This window comes from Chionomys nivalis, chromosome 3 (assembly GCF_950005125.1).
Source record: "Chionomys nivalis chromosome 3, mChiNiv1.1, whole genome shotgun sequence".
Lineage (NCBI taxonomy): Eukaryota > Metazoa > Chordata > Mammalia > Rodentia > Cricetidae > Chionomys > Chionomys nivalis.
Window position 1 is genome coordinate 48,401,278 of NC_080088.1, and position 18,055 is coordinate 48,419,332.

Genomic DNA, 18,055 nt, shown 5'->3' on the forward strand with positions numbered 1-18,055 from the left:
AACTGAGGGCTGTTAAGTTCAGGCCTCTGGTACATGGACAGTCACTTAATTCCTCTTTGGAATGAGAGGCTAGGGAATTACCTTAACCGAGCACCTGCGGCTACTACATGGCAGCTGCTTCGCAAGCAGTCTCTCATTTGATCTTCGCATCACTTATGAGGCTGGTATCCTTCACTGCCCACTTCCACGTATAAGGAAGATAAGGAAGCAAGGTTCCAGTTTCTCAAGTTAGTAGATGGAGAAGCTAAACACAGCTCCAGCAGATTCTACACTGTGTCTTAGTCTTCCCCTTTCTCTATCTCAATTTGTCTCCTGGAATTGATCACAGATATGGGAAGGCACAAGCAGAGGGAGGAGTTGGTGAAGCAGAGAGAGACTGGTAAGGGAGGAGGGAAAAACATGCCTGAGATATCTACTGTGTGCCAGAGACTCTGGAATTGTATATAGATTTAATTCTCCTAAGAATCTTACGAAATATTTATTAGCCCGAAGTTTCAGAAATTAGCACTCTGAGGCTCACAGTGGTTAACACCTTGATGTCAATAACAAGGTGCAGTTAGATTCTGCTTTGATGTGCCTGCTCCCTGAGCAAGGGACCCTTTCTTCTCATCTTCCCCGGGTGATGCTCTCATGCACTCCGCCTCAGTTCCTTGTGAGTCACTCAGCTAAACGTTCAGGGCTCTCTGGTTTGAACATCTTATCTATAAAATAACAGCTGCTCTATTTTGGAGGCTGGTTGAAAGCAGAACAAAATAAGTATGTCAAGATGCTTGGAAGAGTTGGAGAGTTATTAACGATACAGCACCAATCCTAAGAATATTAGAGTGAAGGAGCCTTAATGTTTGGCGAGAGTTTCAAGCATCTCCAGGCCAACCATGGTGACATGGAGGTGGAGAGAGCTGAATAGTCACCAATTCCTCAGGGAATAATGCATGTCCTTTTGTTTCCCTAGCCGGCATCGATGCCTGCTTGGGTCCCGAAGAGGAAATTTTATGACTTGTGGAACGCTAAGACAAGTATTCCCTTCTTCATTTCCAACTGGGATTCTTGGATCTGGTTTTATTGTTTTATATCTGTACTGAGGTCATCTTACTCAGAAACTCTGGCACTAAGAATCTGCAAGAGGTTCTAAGAAAAAGAGCATACATCTTCTGAAAGCCGCATTGTTGGGTTACTTAAACCACCAAAATGAATGAAGTGCACTGATAAACTTGGGGCTTAGTTGGAACAGAGGGTAAATGACTAAACCTGTCCTTATTATTTTACAATTCATGATACCGTGAATAGACACATAAACTTAGATAATAGATATCTAGGGTCCTCCAGAATCACTCCAAAGAATTTGAGCCATGATTTATGTGCAGCTGTGGAATTAAATGACTGATATCCAGCAGGATCAAAAATCGTAATATTTGTGGGGTGAGAGGCAGCTAAATATAAATTGTCCATACCATATAATAGGAAATGCACGAGAATATTTATTTTCCTTGGAGTTTTGACAAGCGTGGGTGAAGTCACAGGTCACAAGACATTAAACTAAAACAGATAATAGTGTTGCAGTGTGTGGTGGCACACATCTTTAATCCCAATGCTGGGGCAGAGGCAGTTCAAGGCTAGCATGTTTTACAAAGTGACTTCCAGAACAGCAAGGGCTACACAGAGAAAATGTGTATCAAAAAACCAAACCAAACTAAACGAAAAACGAGAATAGCAAGGATAGCAGCAGCAGTATGTATTGGCCATTTGCCACACATGGCACGCTCTTTTAAGAATTACTCATGCATTGATTTCATTATTAAAACCACAACAACTAGATATTACCATTAGATATGTCATGCTAGTGGAGACCTGACTGCAGCCAGATGAAATCATTTGTTCTTGAGACAACCAGCTGGTAAGTGTGTCCTGATCCAATGACTGGAGGCTGAGAGCTATTCTGACGAGGGTGAACTCAGAGCATCCTGCTCTACTTTCCCTTTTCTCCTCCTGCTCTCTCTCTGTTGCCAGGGAAATAGGAGGAGGGCAGGAGTGTACCATTCCTCTTCTCAAAGCAATGGGAAAGCCAGCTCACGGGAACAACAAATTAGCCGTCAGCTGAGCAGAACTCTTTCTTTTAGCAGGATTCACACTGCTTTCTGTCCCACTTTCCCTCAGTTCAGAGAGATTTAAACAATTGAAATACCCCCATGCTCCAGGAAAGTAAGGCCTAAGGATGCAGCTCACACCTTCTGAGAGCAGTAAGTCAAAGCAAGGTCTTCTATTCAGTTTCCAGAATCACCCCAGCTTTGCCTTCCTTCAGAGCAGCAGTAAGCTGGCTAAGGGCCAAGGGATAAAGTCTTTGGAGGGAATGTTCCTGGCAACCATGCAACCTGACACAGCTTGGCGTGTAATAGTATAGATGTTTACAGGGTTTATGGGACTCACCTCTCCAAAGACATCCATGGTGCCGTTTTCCATGATCATGAAGATTTCTGGCTTAGCTTAAAGATAAATAAAATACAGTTAGTGGCATTGGATTCTGTACTACTTGCCTGCCTGTGTGTGTGTGTGCGTGTGCGTGCGTGTGTGTGTGTGTGTGATAAGTGTGAGTGCTGGCTCCCGAGGGACATAATGTGCCTATAAAATATCAGCTTTCAGGAGTTTGAACCTCTCTTTCCACCTTGCATTCTTGGGGGAGAGTTCAAACTCAGGTCACTGAGTTTGTGTGCAAGCACTTTTTAACCCCTGAAGCAACCTACACACTCCTGATATGTATTTTGTGCCACAGTTCAGAGCTCTCAGCAAGACTGATCTCTGAGCTTGAAGAAGTCATGGGTTTGATCATTGTTCATTCCTTGTCTTCTTTCTCCTCCCAGGCTTAATTTCCACCCCCGTCCTGTTTCCGAGGATGACCTCTCAGACAAACTATGATTGTTAATAGTTTTAATGTCCAAATATAATTTATTTGGGGATATTTTTAAATTTTACTTTTTGATTGCAGAAATTTTTTTTCATCCAATTTATTCTATTACGTTTTCCCTCTCTCAAATTCTCCCAGATCCCACCCACCTAACTCTACAGGTTGTTCTTTCTTTCGGCTTAGAAAACAATCAGATAAACAAAGCAAATAGCCAGAATTTAATAATGAATAATAATAAAAATACATATACAGCCGCAAAAGCAGAAACTGTAATATACAAGAGATCAGTAAGACTCTCCCACCCACCCTCCCCCCGTGAAAAAAAACAATCCAAAGCAAACCAGTGTGAGACAACAAGTCTTCAAAGATACCATTGGGCATTTTGTGTTAGCTTCTGCTGCTGAGCCTGGCAGCCTGCCGTTAAAGTGTGGTTAATATAACCAGTGAGACTTTTTACCATTTGCAAACAGATAACAGATGCAGATAGCTTTTTGGGTAAGGGTGGGGTCCCTGTCTACTCCTACCTCTCAGTTCTGGGTCCCCATCTCAAATAAATTAATTTAAATCAAAGTTTTATTTAAATGCCCATCACCTCCCACCTCACCCTCTGCTCCTGGGGATTCCAAACCAAGACACAGCCCAGAAGTTATCAAACAAAAACAAACACAGGTAGAATGAAGACCCTGAAAGAACCCGAAAGTCACTGGGGTGGTCGAGAGAGACAGTCTATAAATGCGAAGCAGTCACATTCTCAGGCTCTGAATAGGGGGAGCAAGCAAAGCCTCAGCGGCGAGTTGGTGGTGGATGCAAAGGGGCAGGCTGCCTCTGTTCCCTGCTCTGCAGAGAGTAGACATCAGGCAGTGATGGCTTGGGAAGAAGAATCAAGTGTTGTAGAGCATGATGGATGGATTGGCGACACAGTCAACACAACATTTTCCATATTCCGTTTGGGCTTATTTGATGTAGGGAAACACTAATGGATGAAAGGCAGATTTTATCTATCTTTTATTTGGCAAGGTTTCATTCTGCAGCATGGGCTCAAACTTGTAATCCTCCTGAATAAGTTGCCCAAAATTACAGCTGAAACAAACGTGCCCATCAGAGGTAGAGCAAAATCATGGAGACCCTACTTTGCAGCCAGCAGCGTGTCTGTAAACGGTATATTTGCTTAAGAATTCCAGTGAGCAATGCAAACTTAATTGCAAAATAAGCAGCCGGTGTTCCATATTTGTAAGCACTGTCCAAAGGGAGCTTAAAAAGAAGAACGTACCCAGACAGAGAAGTGGGGGAGCAGAGACAATGCTAAATGTGGGAGGAAGGAGCATATGTGCCTTCCAGACCAACATGGAAACATTTGAGGGTGGCGAAGACGTGCAGCCATGGATTACATGTTGACAAGGCACTTAGATCATGCTGTGGTACAAAGATCTCGCCTAAGTTAAAATGCATCTTTCTTCCCACATCCTGGATGTCTGCCTTCCTTGGCATGCCAATAGCAAGGCCAGATGAGTCAGTTTGTGTTTGTGCTAAGATAGTCACACCCTGGAAGGGAATGAACGGTGCTATGGGTACAGTAAAAGCAAATCAGTCTGTTTGGATGTCTTCATGGGACACTGTCTAGGTTTCACAGAGAGCTGATGGGAATGGATAACTGTGATCTAGTTCACCCTCCCAGGAGACACGGGAGAGAAGGGAGGCATAGAAGTAAGGAGAAGAGAGAAGAAAAGGGGGGCAGGGGAAGACAATGAGGCACAGGAGAAAACTATATTCGTGAAACTCCACATTAAGTATATCTTGCCTCAGCTATTTCTGTCTTTATTAACTTCTCTGTGTTTTCTTCCACCGACCACATTTTCTGACCTCTAATTCAGTGCAGCATGTTTCCAAATAAAAAATAAATAACACCTTTTATATTTTATTTTATTCTGTCTGCCATATCATTAAGAAATCTGAGAAGTAATCTAGCAGCCCAGGCCCTTAGATTTTAGGAAGTGTATTTTCTCTTTGCTTACCTCATTTTCAAAAACAATTGAATGCCCATCCACGAGGCCACTTTTCCCATTGCCCTCCTTTAGAATGACTTTAAGAACTACAGGCCATGGTCAGAAAAATGAAAAACTAACCAAAGTCAGGAGCTTCTCTTTAGTAATATTTCTTTGCACCAGGAAACCAAATAGAATGCTCACATTTTTCTAATCAAATTGCAGCCTGCAGAGTCTCTACATTCTGAATGAGGTCACGGTAGATTTCACAGCTAGGTGTTCTGAGGATCAGGTCAGAGGCTTCACTATCATTGCAAAACCCCAGAGGATTCTCACCCCAGGGGGCCCTTGCAGGATGGTGTGGGGCCTCCTGCAGTTTCTCTGGCTGTATTTACCAGTCTCTTTTGCTGCTGGTGGCCTTACTGCACTTTGCACGAGAAAATAACTCAGATAATTAGACAGTCAAGCAATTAGACTTTGGCAGTTATAATTAAAGAGATTTCTAGTACCCAGAGGAAACATTATGCTTGCAAACAAGGCAGAGGCCACCAGGAAGCTGACCTACATGTGACTTTCTGGTGGCTTTATTCTATTAACTGAGTAATTATTTTTTAGCCTTCCACCTTTGGTCCCGCCCCCAATGAGAATGATAGGAATCAAGGAAAGGGGAATTGCAGGAGTTACCCTTATGTGGCTGTTGTCCACTGTAAAAGGGGGACTCCCTTGTCAGGAAAGAGCATGACCAGAGGCATTGACAGAGGTGGCAGAGAGCTCACTGAAAATAACTCCTTACCAAAAACCTTGACTGTAGTGGAGGTCTTCCAGACTTCAAGAGGAGTGACTCTCAGCTGGCAAGAGAATGTCAAGCCATCATCTTGGATTTGGACCCGGGAGAGGTAGAGTCCAGAGTCTGCACCTAACTTGACTCTGCCTTTTAATGATGTGGAACTGCTGATGTGGTCATCATGGGTGAGGAGAACTTCCTGGACTCCATCTTTCTCCTGGAGAGAGAAATAATTGTCAGTTACGGAACACAGAACATGTGAATCTGCCTCAACTGATTGTTCCTTAAACACTATTTACTTGTTTTGAATTATGTGCAGGTATGTCTACGTGTAGGTGCACATGAGTGCAGATGCTATGGAAGCCAGAAGAAGGCATTGAATCCACTGGAACTAGAGTTGGTATGAGATGCCCAATGTGGATACTGGGAGCTGAACTCAGTTCCTCTGGAGGATCGACAAGAACATTAACCACCGAGCCACCTCTTCAACTTGACCAGTGCTATTTAAACATTAATAAAACACGAACAATGAAAAACCGAGCAGTGGTGGTGCACATCTTTAATCCCAGCACTAGGAAGGCAGAGGTAGGTAGATCACTGTGAGTTCAAGGCCATCCTGATCTACAGAGTGAGTTCCAGAACTGGCTCCATACCTACTGGGAAACTCTGTCCCAAAAAACAAAACAAACAAACAAAAAAAGGGATGATGAAGAATTAAAATGGGAGGAGATTGAGTCTATTACTAGAGAAAGTATTGTTGTCCTTACAATTTAATAAACATTACTCTTATTTCCGAGGAAGAGACCTGGTCAGTCATTCTCATCAATTTAGACCATGAAACCCAATATGGACAAGTTCAACAAAACGGCCATGTACAGGCTGCCCACGCATGCTTCATTCGTTTCATTTACTCTTATTTCCTCATAACAGGAAGAGAAACACCCTTTGGACAGATCTAGCTTCTCAAAGCCTTGCTTTCGGGGCAGGGGAGAGTGCCAACTGCAGACCCCAAAGCTCATTGAGGAACTTCTGAGTTCATACTGTTAAAACGTGCTGAGGACATTGGGGTTTTGATGGTAAGTTTTTTACATTAACTTCATGATTCCACTTATCTTCTCTTCCCAGAATTCCCTAGGGAAAGGTCTAATTTAGTTCCTTTCAGAATCAGGAGTAGGATGAAGTAGAGACGAGAGAGCAAAGAACTTAGGGAAGACACATTTCAGAGTCTGGCACACGAAGGGAAGGAACCTGTGAGGAAGGGACCTCCTCAAAATTTGTCCCTGGGTCCTCCTTATTGCAGTTCTTCATTATACTCGCTGTCCTGGCCATTGTTTCCTTGCTTCTGTGGATTTAGTAGACCCAGCGAGAGCTCCTGAAAAGTGGCTTTAAATGCTAATGTGACTTTTGTTATTGGAATTTGCTGGGGGAACCTGACAGCTCCATTTCCTGTCCTGTCTTGGGCTGATGAAGAGAAGCTCCTATCATTTCCCCCACTACTAAGGATGTTCATGCAAGCCTTGTGATCATGATTGTGAGTGTCATGACGTTGACTAGCTGTCTAGGGGGGATAGAACTTTTGGGGAGCACAAGGCAGTGTGCTGCTTAAATTTCTTCTCTGTGCTAGCCTAATTCAATCTTCTCAATTAGCTGTTTGGAAAATGTTCCCGGCACGAGTTTCCCTCTAGAGATTCACGTTCAATCTGTCTGAGCCCAGGCATAACCTGGAACAATTTTAAAGTTCCTCAGGGGAGCAAAGTCTGAGAATGGCTGGTCTAAACAGAAACTTTCCAGATAAATTATTATCCACAAGGGAAATGGGAGGAACGAAAGAGGGGAAGGGCAGATAGGAAAGCCCTTGATATGGGGAAAGACTTAAAATAATGAAAGCAACTCTCTGTGACTTGGAACCTCTAGTTTAAAAAGTTAAAGTAGGGGTAGAAGTAGAGTCTAGGTCCGTGAGTAAATTCAACACAGGAAGACTTATTAGAGTAATTATACAGAAATTTCCAGAGAATACTGAATACCAGTTCTTATGTAAGCCACAAGTCTCTGAATCTGGGCAAGATGCAAGATTGTTAACAGTGTTTCATACAGATGGAATTCTAGGGTTTCTTGCAAACTATCATTAGTCTTACCCCCCCCCCCCCCCGCCCCCAACAAGGTAAAAAACCTCTACAGCTTTGTGAACCTGACCTTTAATCTTCCTTCTGAAGAAGAGCAAAGGGAGGATGCATTCCCAAGACGGGGTGGAGTACCAGCAGAATGAAGTAGAAGGTATTTCCCTCAGCATCACAGATTTGAAGGTAATAGTTAAGGAAGCTGGCTCCCCCTGCAGGCCCTTCAGCACGAGGTACTTCTCAGATCATCTTACACATGGGCTGGTTTTATAAAGATTGTGTAGTTCAAAACGTTCTTTGAGTGTCTTTAATGGGCGTAGCTTCTACCATTACTAGGAGACACTCTCCCAGCAAAATCCCTGATAATCTGACTCTTACATCTCTTTCTACAATGCTTCCTGAGCCTTAGGTGTGGCAGTGTCGATGTATCCATTGGAACTGGGACCCACAACTCTACATTTTGATTGGTTGTGGTTTTATGGAATAGTTTCTGTATCAAAGAGAAGTTGCCTTCACAGAGGAGTGAGTATAAAGACAAATGATTGCCTACCCATGAACTGAACAAGTACAACACAAACAGACATAACAAAGTGGACAAAGGGAAGAGCATGGTGCCTCAACCCTACTCAAAGAACTACAGGAAACCAGTGACTCCCAAGAGTGAGAAAAAATAGCCTTCTCCAGGGAAGAACATAGCTACTGGTTTTCTAATACCAAATGTCAGCTCTGGAAACATGCATGTATGCAGGTAACCACAATTAATAATAATAAAAAAGAGATCACGAGTTTGAAAATGAGCAGGGAGGAGCTTGTGAGAGGGTTCAGAGGGAAGTAAAGGAAAGGTTACATACTTGCAATATCAAAAAGAAAAGGAAAAAAGGATTCTTGGCCTGCCAACAGTCAATCAGGAATCAGAAAGAAGCTCATGGGGCCTGGCCCCTCCCTGCTGAACTGCTGACTACTAACGGATCCTGCTGGAAGGGCAGTAGCTGTCTTTAACTGTGTACCCACTGAGGAACCAACCGTACTCCAATGGAGAGTTCCAAAGCCATAGTCACACAGATGGAGCTGGTTAAGGAGGTGAATGTGGGAAAAGATCTAGTGGAAGGAGGGGGCTCTGGCGGTGGGAGGGAGATAGGAAGGGACCATTGTGTGAGGGTAATTCTAATGTATCACATACATGTATGAAATTGTCGAAGAGCAAATTTAGCCGAAGTTATTTTAAAGTGTTCTTGCCTGTTCACCATGTGGTTTTCTATTTGGGATAGTCCCATCTGTCACGTTGTTAAATAGGGTAGACACCGGATGGAGACCGGTAAAAGCTGCTTTTGCTTTTATTATATATCAGGGCTGGCTTACTTTAATACTTTTGTTGATGAAGATAGCCATACATCCATGCATATCAATGTATCCAGCAGTTGTTTTGCTTTGCTTGCTTTCCTTTGGCATTTAGCAGTTGCAGAGGGATAGGGTAACTTTGTTTTTTAAAGATGAAATTTCAGCTAGCAAGTGTCCTGAAACCTGTAACGTGAGGAGATCCTGAGGGATTCTAGGGTCCCCAGTGGCAGGGGAGTTCTATAATTATGCTCTGACTGCAACTGGAATAGTAAGTTCTCATTATTAAGAATATTTTTCTTTTAAGCTACATTTCTTTTTTGAGATTATAATATAATTGCTTCCCTTCCCCTTTCCTTTCCTTCTCCAAAGTATCCCATGTACTCCTTTTTGTTTTTGTTTTAAAATTCATGACCTCTATTTTATTGTTCTCTCTCTCTCTCTCTCTCTCTCTCTCTCTCTCTCTCTCTCACACACACACACACACACACACACACACACATACACACACACATGTGTTCCTAAATACATATGTACAACCTTCTCAGTCTATGTAATGTTATTTTCAGGCCAGTGATTTGGTAATAGATAACCAACTGGCTAATAGATAACAGATTGTCTTTAATCTGTTTAGTGTACACTATGTTCTAGACACTGCAAAGCTTGTTAAAACATATCTTATACTCCTTGTACAGTCTGGAATAAATTATGGTTAACTTGCCCAAAACCATACAGAAGAAGAAGGTACTCAAACCAAAGCATTTTAAAGCAAGGATGCTCAGAACCAAGGAAAACCACGCCTCAGGACTGCACATATAGGACAAATCTCAAGCACTAAATAACTAAACAATGATACTTTGAGGCATATCTGGAATGAAGAATGTAGGATAAATCCCAGAAAGTCACAAAGCTTTATAAGGTTGTGGCATGCAGGGGTCAGGGCAGGATGCTGGCTGCAAAGGGCCTTATGTTATACCAACCATTTGTGGTGACCAGCATCATAGGGTACATTCACTCTACTCTTTTGTATTTGCTCAGAATGGGACAGGCCTCCCACGGGCAGGAGCAAAGCATGGCATATCAAGCTGCCCTAAGATCAAGCACCTCCCCTGTATTTAGTCTGGGCAAGAATTCAACATGAGGAATAGGTCCCAAGAGCCAGCCAAAGCATCAGGCACAGCCCTGCTTCTATGACAAGGTGTCCCACAAATAGACCAAGCTACACAACTGTCACACATATGCAGAGGGCCTAGGTCAGTCCCATGCAAGCTTCCTGGTTCAGACACTGTGAGGTCCCATGAGCCAGTCTAGCAGAGCTCAGCCCAATGCTTAGCAGTTTGTCTCTGAATCCACCCCTATCAGTCACTGGGGTTGTCACCCAACCAATACCAGGGCATGACCAGATCAGGCTACGTATCCACTGCTCCCAGAAATCTCAGTTGGGGGCCCTTATGTTTTGATGTATACATTTAACTAGCTGTGTAGTCCAGACACTTAGTAGGTGGTCAGTAATACAAGTTCACCTCTCCCTAGTTCTACCCACAAACACTCTGTGATTTTATGAACATTTACTGTATACCTAGATAAATGGAAAATTTGGAGAATTATTTCTGTGGTTTAAATGGCTTTGTTTTTGTATCTCCAAAACTTATTCCCTGTTGGGCCAAAATTATCTCAGGGCCTGTACCTTGAAGCCTATAGGACAGAAAAAAAGCCTGGCTCCAGTTCAGGGCCTGTACTTCGAGGTCTGTAGGACAGAGAGAAAAGTCTGGCTCCAGTTTGAGTGAGGATGAGACAGCAAAAACTAGGTATATGCCCCTTCAGCCAGAGGGAGGGTTTAGCACCTCTCACTAGCTGGCAGTACCCCCACATCACAGGATGTCACTTAACATATATAAGCTGACACAGTAATAAACTGAGATCCTGCTTTGACTCGACTCCCTATCGCGTCTGATTGTCCCGCATAGTGGGGCTGCAGAACAGGCATCTTGTGTTGTGGAGCTGCAGAACAGGCGAATAGCGCACTCACCTTTCCCTGGGGAATAAGGAGCTCAGGATGCCGAGCAACTCCCAGTGCCATAGAGGTAACTAGGCTATGAAATCTCTTCCCATATGAAAGGACTTGTGGCTCACAGCCAACCCTACCAATACAGCAACCAAATCAAAAACCTAAAACCAAACCATACCAAACTAAAACCCAAAGCAAGCAAATAAACAAAACAAGGTTTGTGGGAGTAGAATCCCTCGCCTCCACTCTTCTGTCACATAGGGACACAATAGTCAGCATCAGTAGGACAGCATTTGAGCAACTGTCTTGGAAGCATAGAGTACGGTCCCCAACCATGCACTGTGATTCTGGACTTTCTGGCTTTCAGAATTGTGTGAGAGCAAGTCTCTATTCTTCATAAAGCTCCCAGGCACAGGTGTACTGTGATAGTTACACAAAGAGGGTTAAAACAGTTATAAAGCCACACACTGCTCTGTTTATCCACCTCTGCTAACCCACTACCAGGCTATGTGATGACCTTTAAGACTGAAGAACCACAAGGATTCGGAGAATACTCTTCCATGGAATGAATATATATGTAAAATGTATGATGCACATAAAATGTGGTTTCATAACAAATAACCAACCATGGGACTTTATTTAAAAGTTAGATATTTTGTTCACCATGTTTTTTTTTAATATGTTTTGAAAATATTGTATTAAAATATTTATCTTGATTATTGATTTTTGCTGCTCCTCTGAATGCTGCTTTCATTGATAAGGGCCTTCCTCATCTCACTGTAAATTGAGCCCTTCGGTTGCACAGCCCAACCAGTAAGGACTTGCACATACCGTTTTCTCTCAAAGGCCATGTTGTTAGTGACTTTACTACATATAGCCTTACAAGAAGCAGAGGGCTGTCTTTGCCTTATCTGCTTGTAGTCTATTTGAGATGAATGCTTCACCAGAAGAAGTTACAAATCAAGGCTCCAAGAAGGGACATGAATGAATGTGTCATTAAATTATGTAGAATTGTTTGTTTTAACAAAATTAGTGTGATAGGGACTGGATAGGTCATATTGATTTATGAAAAATTGCTGCCATGTGCATCTCAAGCACAACTCATGATAAAACTCATCCTTTGAGCCGCCCATGTTTTGTCCTGGGATCCGATTTTCCAGTTTTGCAGGGAACACGGGCACTATTTGATTTAGTGGTTCTGTCTTGTCTCTGACTGGCTTCAGTTGCCTGGAGCCAGCTCTGAGTTAGCATTGGCTGCATTGTGCACAGTGCACAGCAGGTGTTGGGTGCTCTGAGCTCTTCCAGTCATTGCTGACTGTATTGATCCCTGCTTCTCTGTCTCCAATCTGCTTTGTGTCTTTACATTTTCTCCACGTATTCTCTACCCTGCCAGCACTGTCAATGTAGGCTGCTTGCCGAACTCCTCACAGTCATTTCCAGCGGTGCTGGACCAGTTTATATCTAACCACTATTACTTGTTTGTAGTTTGGCAGGTACTTAGTATTTTGGTAACAGCCAAGACAATGATAGTCAGCTGCCACTAGCTGACTGTGATGCTGTTTCTACACCTCAAGGTTTTATATGTTCTTTTGAAACTATTGCTTCTTGCCTGATTATAAAACAGCACAAATAAAAATATGATAAAAATTTTAAACAATGTAAGCGTCTAGTACTTACTTATGTGACATTACCATGAATATCGAGTGATTTAAATGTTGTATCCTGTTCCCCACTTCATGATTTAAAAGAAAAGATATGAAGATCTTTTAACATTTTGTTTATTCTTTGAGAATTTCATAAATGTATAGTGTTTATTTTGATCATAAAATGATCTACTTGCGTTTCCCTCCTCTTCCTGTTGGATCCCCCATCGCCTCTTCCTCTTCCATCCTGCCCCCTTCCTCTGCCTTCTCCTTTTCTTCTTCTCATTCTTCATCGCTCGCTAAGTCTAGAGCTACCTACATCTGCATGGGTTTAGGAATGTCCTCTAGAACATGGGCAACCTACCAGGACCACATCTCTGAAGAAAACCATCTCCCTCTCCCAGTATTCATCAACTATGAATAGTTCTTCAGTTTGAGGTGGGCCTCATGAACCTCTTTCTGGTTATTAGCTGACTACTAATTGGACTGATCTTGTGGAAGTCTGTGTAGACACCTGTAGCTATTGTGAGTTCATGGGTGCAGTGGCCCTGCCCTGCCACATCCAGAGGACAGGATACTGTTTCACAGAAGTCTTCTTAACCGCTGGCTTTTATTATCTTGCTGCCTTTCTTCCATAATGCTCCCAGAGCTTGTGGGGAGTTGGCATGATAGAGATGCCCTGTCTATGGCGGAACACTCCATAGTCACTTAGAATTGGTGCTAATTGTGTATGCTTGTGGTAAAAGGAAGCCTCTCTGATGAGAAGTGAAAACTGTACTGACCGATGGGTGTAATAAGTATTGAGATAGGCCTCTTTCTGTTTTTCATTTTTAAATATATTTCTATTATTTTGAAGATTTCACAGGATGTACTTTGACCATATTCACCACGCCTCCACTCCCTAACTGGTCCCAGACCCACGCTCACCCGGGGTTCATCCTCCCAACTTTGCGTCCCTCCCCCTCTGTTTAAAAATAATCCATTGAGTGCAATTTGTGCTACTTGTGGATTACTGGGTGTGAGGTCATCATTTGATTGTGGTAGAGCCACCAGGATCCACACTTCTCAAGAAAACTGATTCTCCATCCCCACAGAAGCCATTACCCATCCAAAAGTCTTCAGTCAGGGGTATAGGATTCTGAGCACCTCCTCCTCCACACCAGAATGTCGACCGCTTTGGTCTTGTACAAGTCTTATGCAGGTGAGCACAAGCTACTGTGAGTTCATAAACAGTGGTGAAGGATCTCTATTTAGTTCACTGACTGTGATAGCAAATATTTCCTTAAGACATTCCGTGGGGTATACTACTAATTTGTCTGTATGAGTCCCAGGGTCTTGTTATAGCATATGTCTGTCTTTTGCTATTAAGTGTCTTTAATTATATGGCTCAAATATAAATTCTTCAAAAAGCTTTTCTGGATTTATCTGGAAAATTATTTTCCCTGAGTACTACTATTTTTTTACATTTTATTATAAATATATGGCATGATAGAAAATATATCTAATATAATTTTGTATCCCTATAGAAAACCCAGCACTCAAATCAGATTCACATCTGTTTATTGGATTGAATTAAAATTTATACTGTGAGAAATCACAGGATGATAGTTTGTAATGAAAACAGAATATTAGAATGTACTTAGAAACTCCCAGAATAAGCCTGAAGAATTTCCCTGATGCTGGTATGTGTCCTAGGAATTAAATAGCAAAATTAGCACTTGCTGTTTATCTACCAACCCATTTCCCAACTAAACCCACATAGGCCTCAATTTCTTATTTAGCACTCCACCGTTCACATGGTTGCTCACAAGCTGGTCTTTTGTATTTTCTTAGGTATCCGAATTATCTTGTGGCACCCGAACATTAGATGCCCTGTGTTTGTGTCTGATGCCCATTGACTTCAGTTAGTACAGTCTTGAATATAACTCCCCCCAAACAAAGGATTGGCTCCGTTTAACACAGCTGCCATGAGACCAGGTCCACATGCCAAATGCATTTTTTACAATGATATTGAGAATCTTAATAATAACTTTCCCCATGAGACTCGCAAGTGACTTAATTAGGTTTTATAATTCCACATACGTGACAACATGACTTTTATTTTCTGGAGACTTGGATAATGTTTGTCTATAGAACTCTTCCCAGGGTTTAATGAAACACTCGGGGCGGGAGGCCTTTGCAGTTTCCCAGGGTTTCGGCGCCTGCTGAGCTTATCTTTATCATTTCTACTCTTTAGCCTTTTACTTAAAGCCACATTACTTCCTGTTTGTAAGAACATGCGTGACCTCTGCAGACACACAGCAATGATGGCGGGGGGAGCTTTCTCTGTTTCCTAATACAGGGACATTAGATGTTTTCACTGCAGTCTTAGTCAATCCTAGAGCCATCAGTAGTTAGGACATGGCTGAAAGTCCGTGAAGCAAACAGATTTTGACATTTAAAAAGAGAACACACAGCAGGAATTTAATCAGCTCATTGCCAATCCATTATTCCCTTTGAAGGAAGGATTCTTTCAAAGGGATCTCTCTATTTGTCTATATTACAATCCAGTCTTTAAATGACTGTGGTGTGAGGGTCTGCTGAGGCTCAAGACTTACCCCTCCTCCCCGCACTCTCTCCAGTCCTCATTTATTCTAAATGTCCTGATGGGATCATAGGACATGTCTCTACCACCTTCCAAGTTTCCTTGAGGGATACTACTACATAAAGGAGACTTATCATTCGTCTAGTATTTGATCCCTAATGATCTGGCACTAATGAGCCAACCAAATGGCATAAATTTGGTGACCATCGATTTAACATGAGGATGGTGAAAAGGTGACTTGAGTTCTATTCCTGGGACTACGAGTTGGACGAGGAGAACTGAGTCCTCTGACCTCCATACACGTCGTGGGGCATAACTCCATAAATAAATGCAACTTTTGAAAGTCCCTGTTCTGGACATTTGTAGAGGTTTTTAAAGGTTGTGGTTACTATGGACCTATAGCCCCTGATTCAGCAACAGAACCGAACAGCGATGTGCTTCTGCAGAGCCCGTTTCTCCCATGCACAATTCATGTGTGTGTTTGCCTGTGTGTGTGTGTTTCTGTATGTGTGTGTGTGTGTGTGTGTGTGCAGGCACCTATGGAGGTCAGAGGGGGGCAACAATGAATCCCTTGTGTGTCTTTCAGTATCCTCTGATAGGGCAGTAAGCTTTCCTAACTGCTGAGCCATCACTCCATCCTCTTCTTGTATTTCATAAGCATCAGGTTTTGCATTTCTCGATTAAAGCAATGCAAGATTATGGCAATGCAAGTTCTGGGAAACGAAGTCTATTTCTCTACATATGTTATTTGTAAAACAAATATTAGTGACTAGAGACTTCTGTATGTGACTTTTCCCCAGGGCAGCATCACTCCTTGTTTTCTCCGCAGTCACGGTCTGGTTTATAATTTGAAACAGAAATCAACCTCTAACAGCTAATTTCAGAGTTCCACCGCATGCATCGCTGCTTGTCTAGCTGGAAGACACCCCCGTGCCCTTTCCTTCCTTCCCCAGTCTTTCCCCAGCCACTGGCATAATGCCTGTGTCTCATCAAGTGTTTCTCTATTATTGCTTGCTATTCATTTCAACTCATTAATATTTAAAGATCATTACAGTTATTCACTGAAAAGGGCAACGCTTACCACCAACCATGAAAAGGTGAACCCAGGTGAAATTTCCGAGGAAGTATTTTGAAAGCATGGTATTTCCAGAGTCCAATTCGTCTCTGTTTCTATTGTATAGTTGTGTTCCTCTTGTATAACTGGAACAAAACATAAGGTGGAAGATGCATGGATCTTGGCATATAAGGTACATTTTATCAAACAGACAAAACCAGTTTAGAATAGAAATTCATCTATCTTCAAGACACCTATGAAGTAACGAGGCAGAACCTCACTGCGGTCCACATAGTTTAAATGGCAAAACTGAGCCAGAAGGAGCCTGGGGAATGGCTCATCACTGAAAACTCAGAGAGATCATTTGACAATCCAGCTTAGAATTTGATGTGCTCTTCTGCTTTAACCCCAAATAGGTCCATCGCCTTCAGGTTCCACGTCCTCATTAGAAAGAATATTAAGTCTTATAACCTAGCTTCTATTTGTATTTTAAAATTCATTAGGACTTGCTTTTTTCCTCACAGCAGCTGGAGGTTCACAGCAAAAGCGAGCAGCAAATCCTGACAATTCTGGTGTATGTGTAGTTCTCACATTTACACACATAGCTCTTCTGCATCAGCGTCGTACACATGAGTGCATTGCCATAATAAATAAGACTACATTCACAAATCATTATCTCTCAAGGCCCACAGCTTGCTGTAGTGTTCATGTAATATATATCCTATAGGTTCTGACGAGCCTATAGTGACATACACTCACATTAAACCCAAATGTTTACTCTCTGGAAACCTCTTCTCTCTTCTTCTGCAGGCTTTGGTCTCAGGAGAAAATCCTTAAGCCCTCAAGTTCCATATGACCCAAGCATACCCTAGAAAACTTACAACAAATATAATGGAAAGGCGTGCAGAGTTTTATGTTATGTTTTTAAGGGTAGGGCAAAGAAAATGTGCATGTTCAGTATATATGCAATTTGTTTTCAAATCTTCCTTATCTGAAGTTGTACTTATGGAATCTACAGATATGAAGGGTCATCTATATTATTCTAACCTTGTATTTTTTAGAATATCCTTGTCCATTAATTTCAAAGAAATTTAATCACCATATTTCCAAGTGGAGTTACACTTGTGTAACAGCATCCAAATTCTAACACATTGCATACCACTTTTAAATTTTATTTTTAAAATTATTCTAACTGTTCTGCTTAAATATAATTTAAACCGGGTAATCTAGTTAATCTATGTTGTTCACAGAATGAATGCATATGTTAATATTTTAATGAATATTACCCAAATATACAGTTAGTATATAAATTATTACTAACTTTTATTTAATACTTGACTTTTTGATCTTTCTATACCACCCTGGATGGCTTGGTACTTGCTATATAACCCAAGCTAATTTCACATTCGTCACAATTGTCCTGCCTCAAGTATGAGGGTTACAAGTGTGTAGCATCACACCCAGCTCCACTTTTGAAGTTTGCTCAGATTCTGGGCATAACATTTTAAATATAACTGATATCCCTTAGGCAAACAGAGAAAGTAGTTAAAATTACCTAGAAAGTATCTACAAGAATATCAAACTACAACATGTCCCCAGTAGCAAATGGTAACAAAGTACTAGACCACGGTAGTAGCAGCTGTGGAGAA

General features: G+C 42.0%; 1 protein-coding gene across 1 annotated transcript in view; it reads right to left on the reverse strand.

Moving 5' to 3' along the window:
• Positions 1-18,055, reverse strand: part of Cd96 (CD96 molecule) — a 77,017-nt gene that overhangs the window by 47,315 nt on the left and 11,647 nt on the right. Inside the window, exons 3-5 of the mRNA XM_057765222.1 lie at positions 16,434-16,552; positions 5,675-5,882; positions 2,425-2,480 (exon numbers count right to left, since the gene is read on the reverse strand). Of these exons, the coding sequence (XP_057621205.1) occupies positions 2,425-2,480; positions 5,675-5,882; positions 16,434-16,552 (383 nt within the window). The remainder of the gene's footprint in view (positions 1-2,424; positions 2,481-5,674; positions 5,883-16,433; positions 16,553-18,055) is intronic.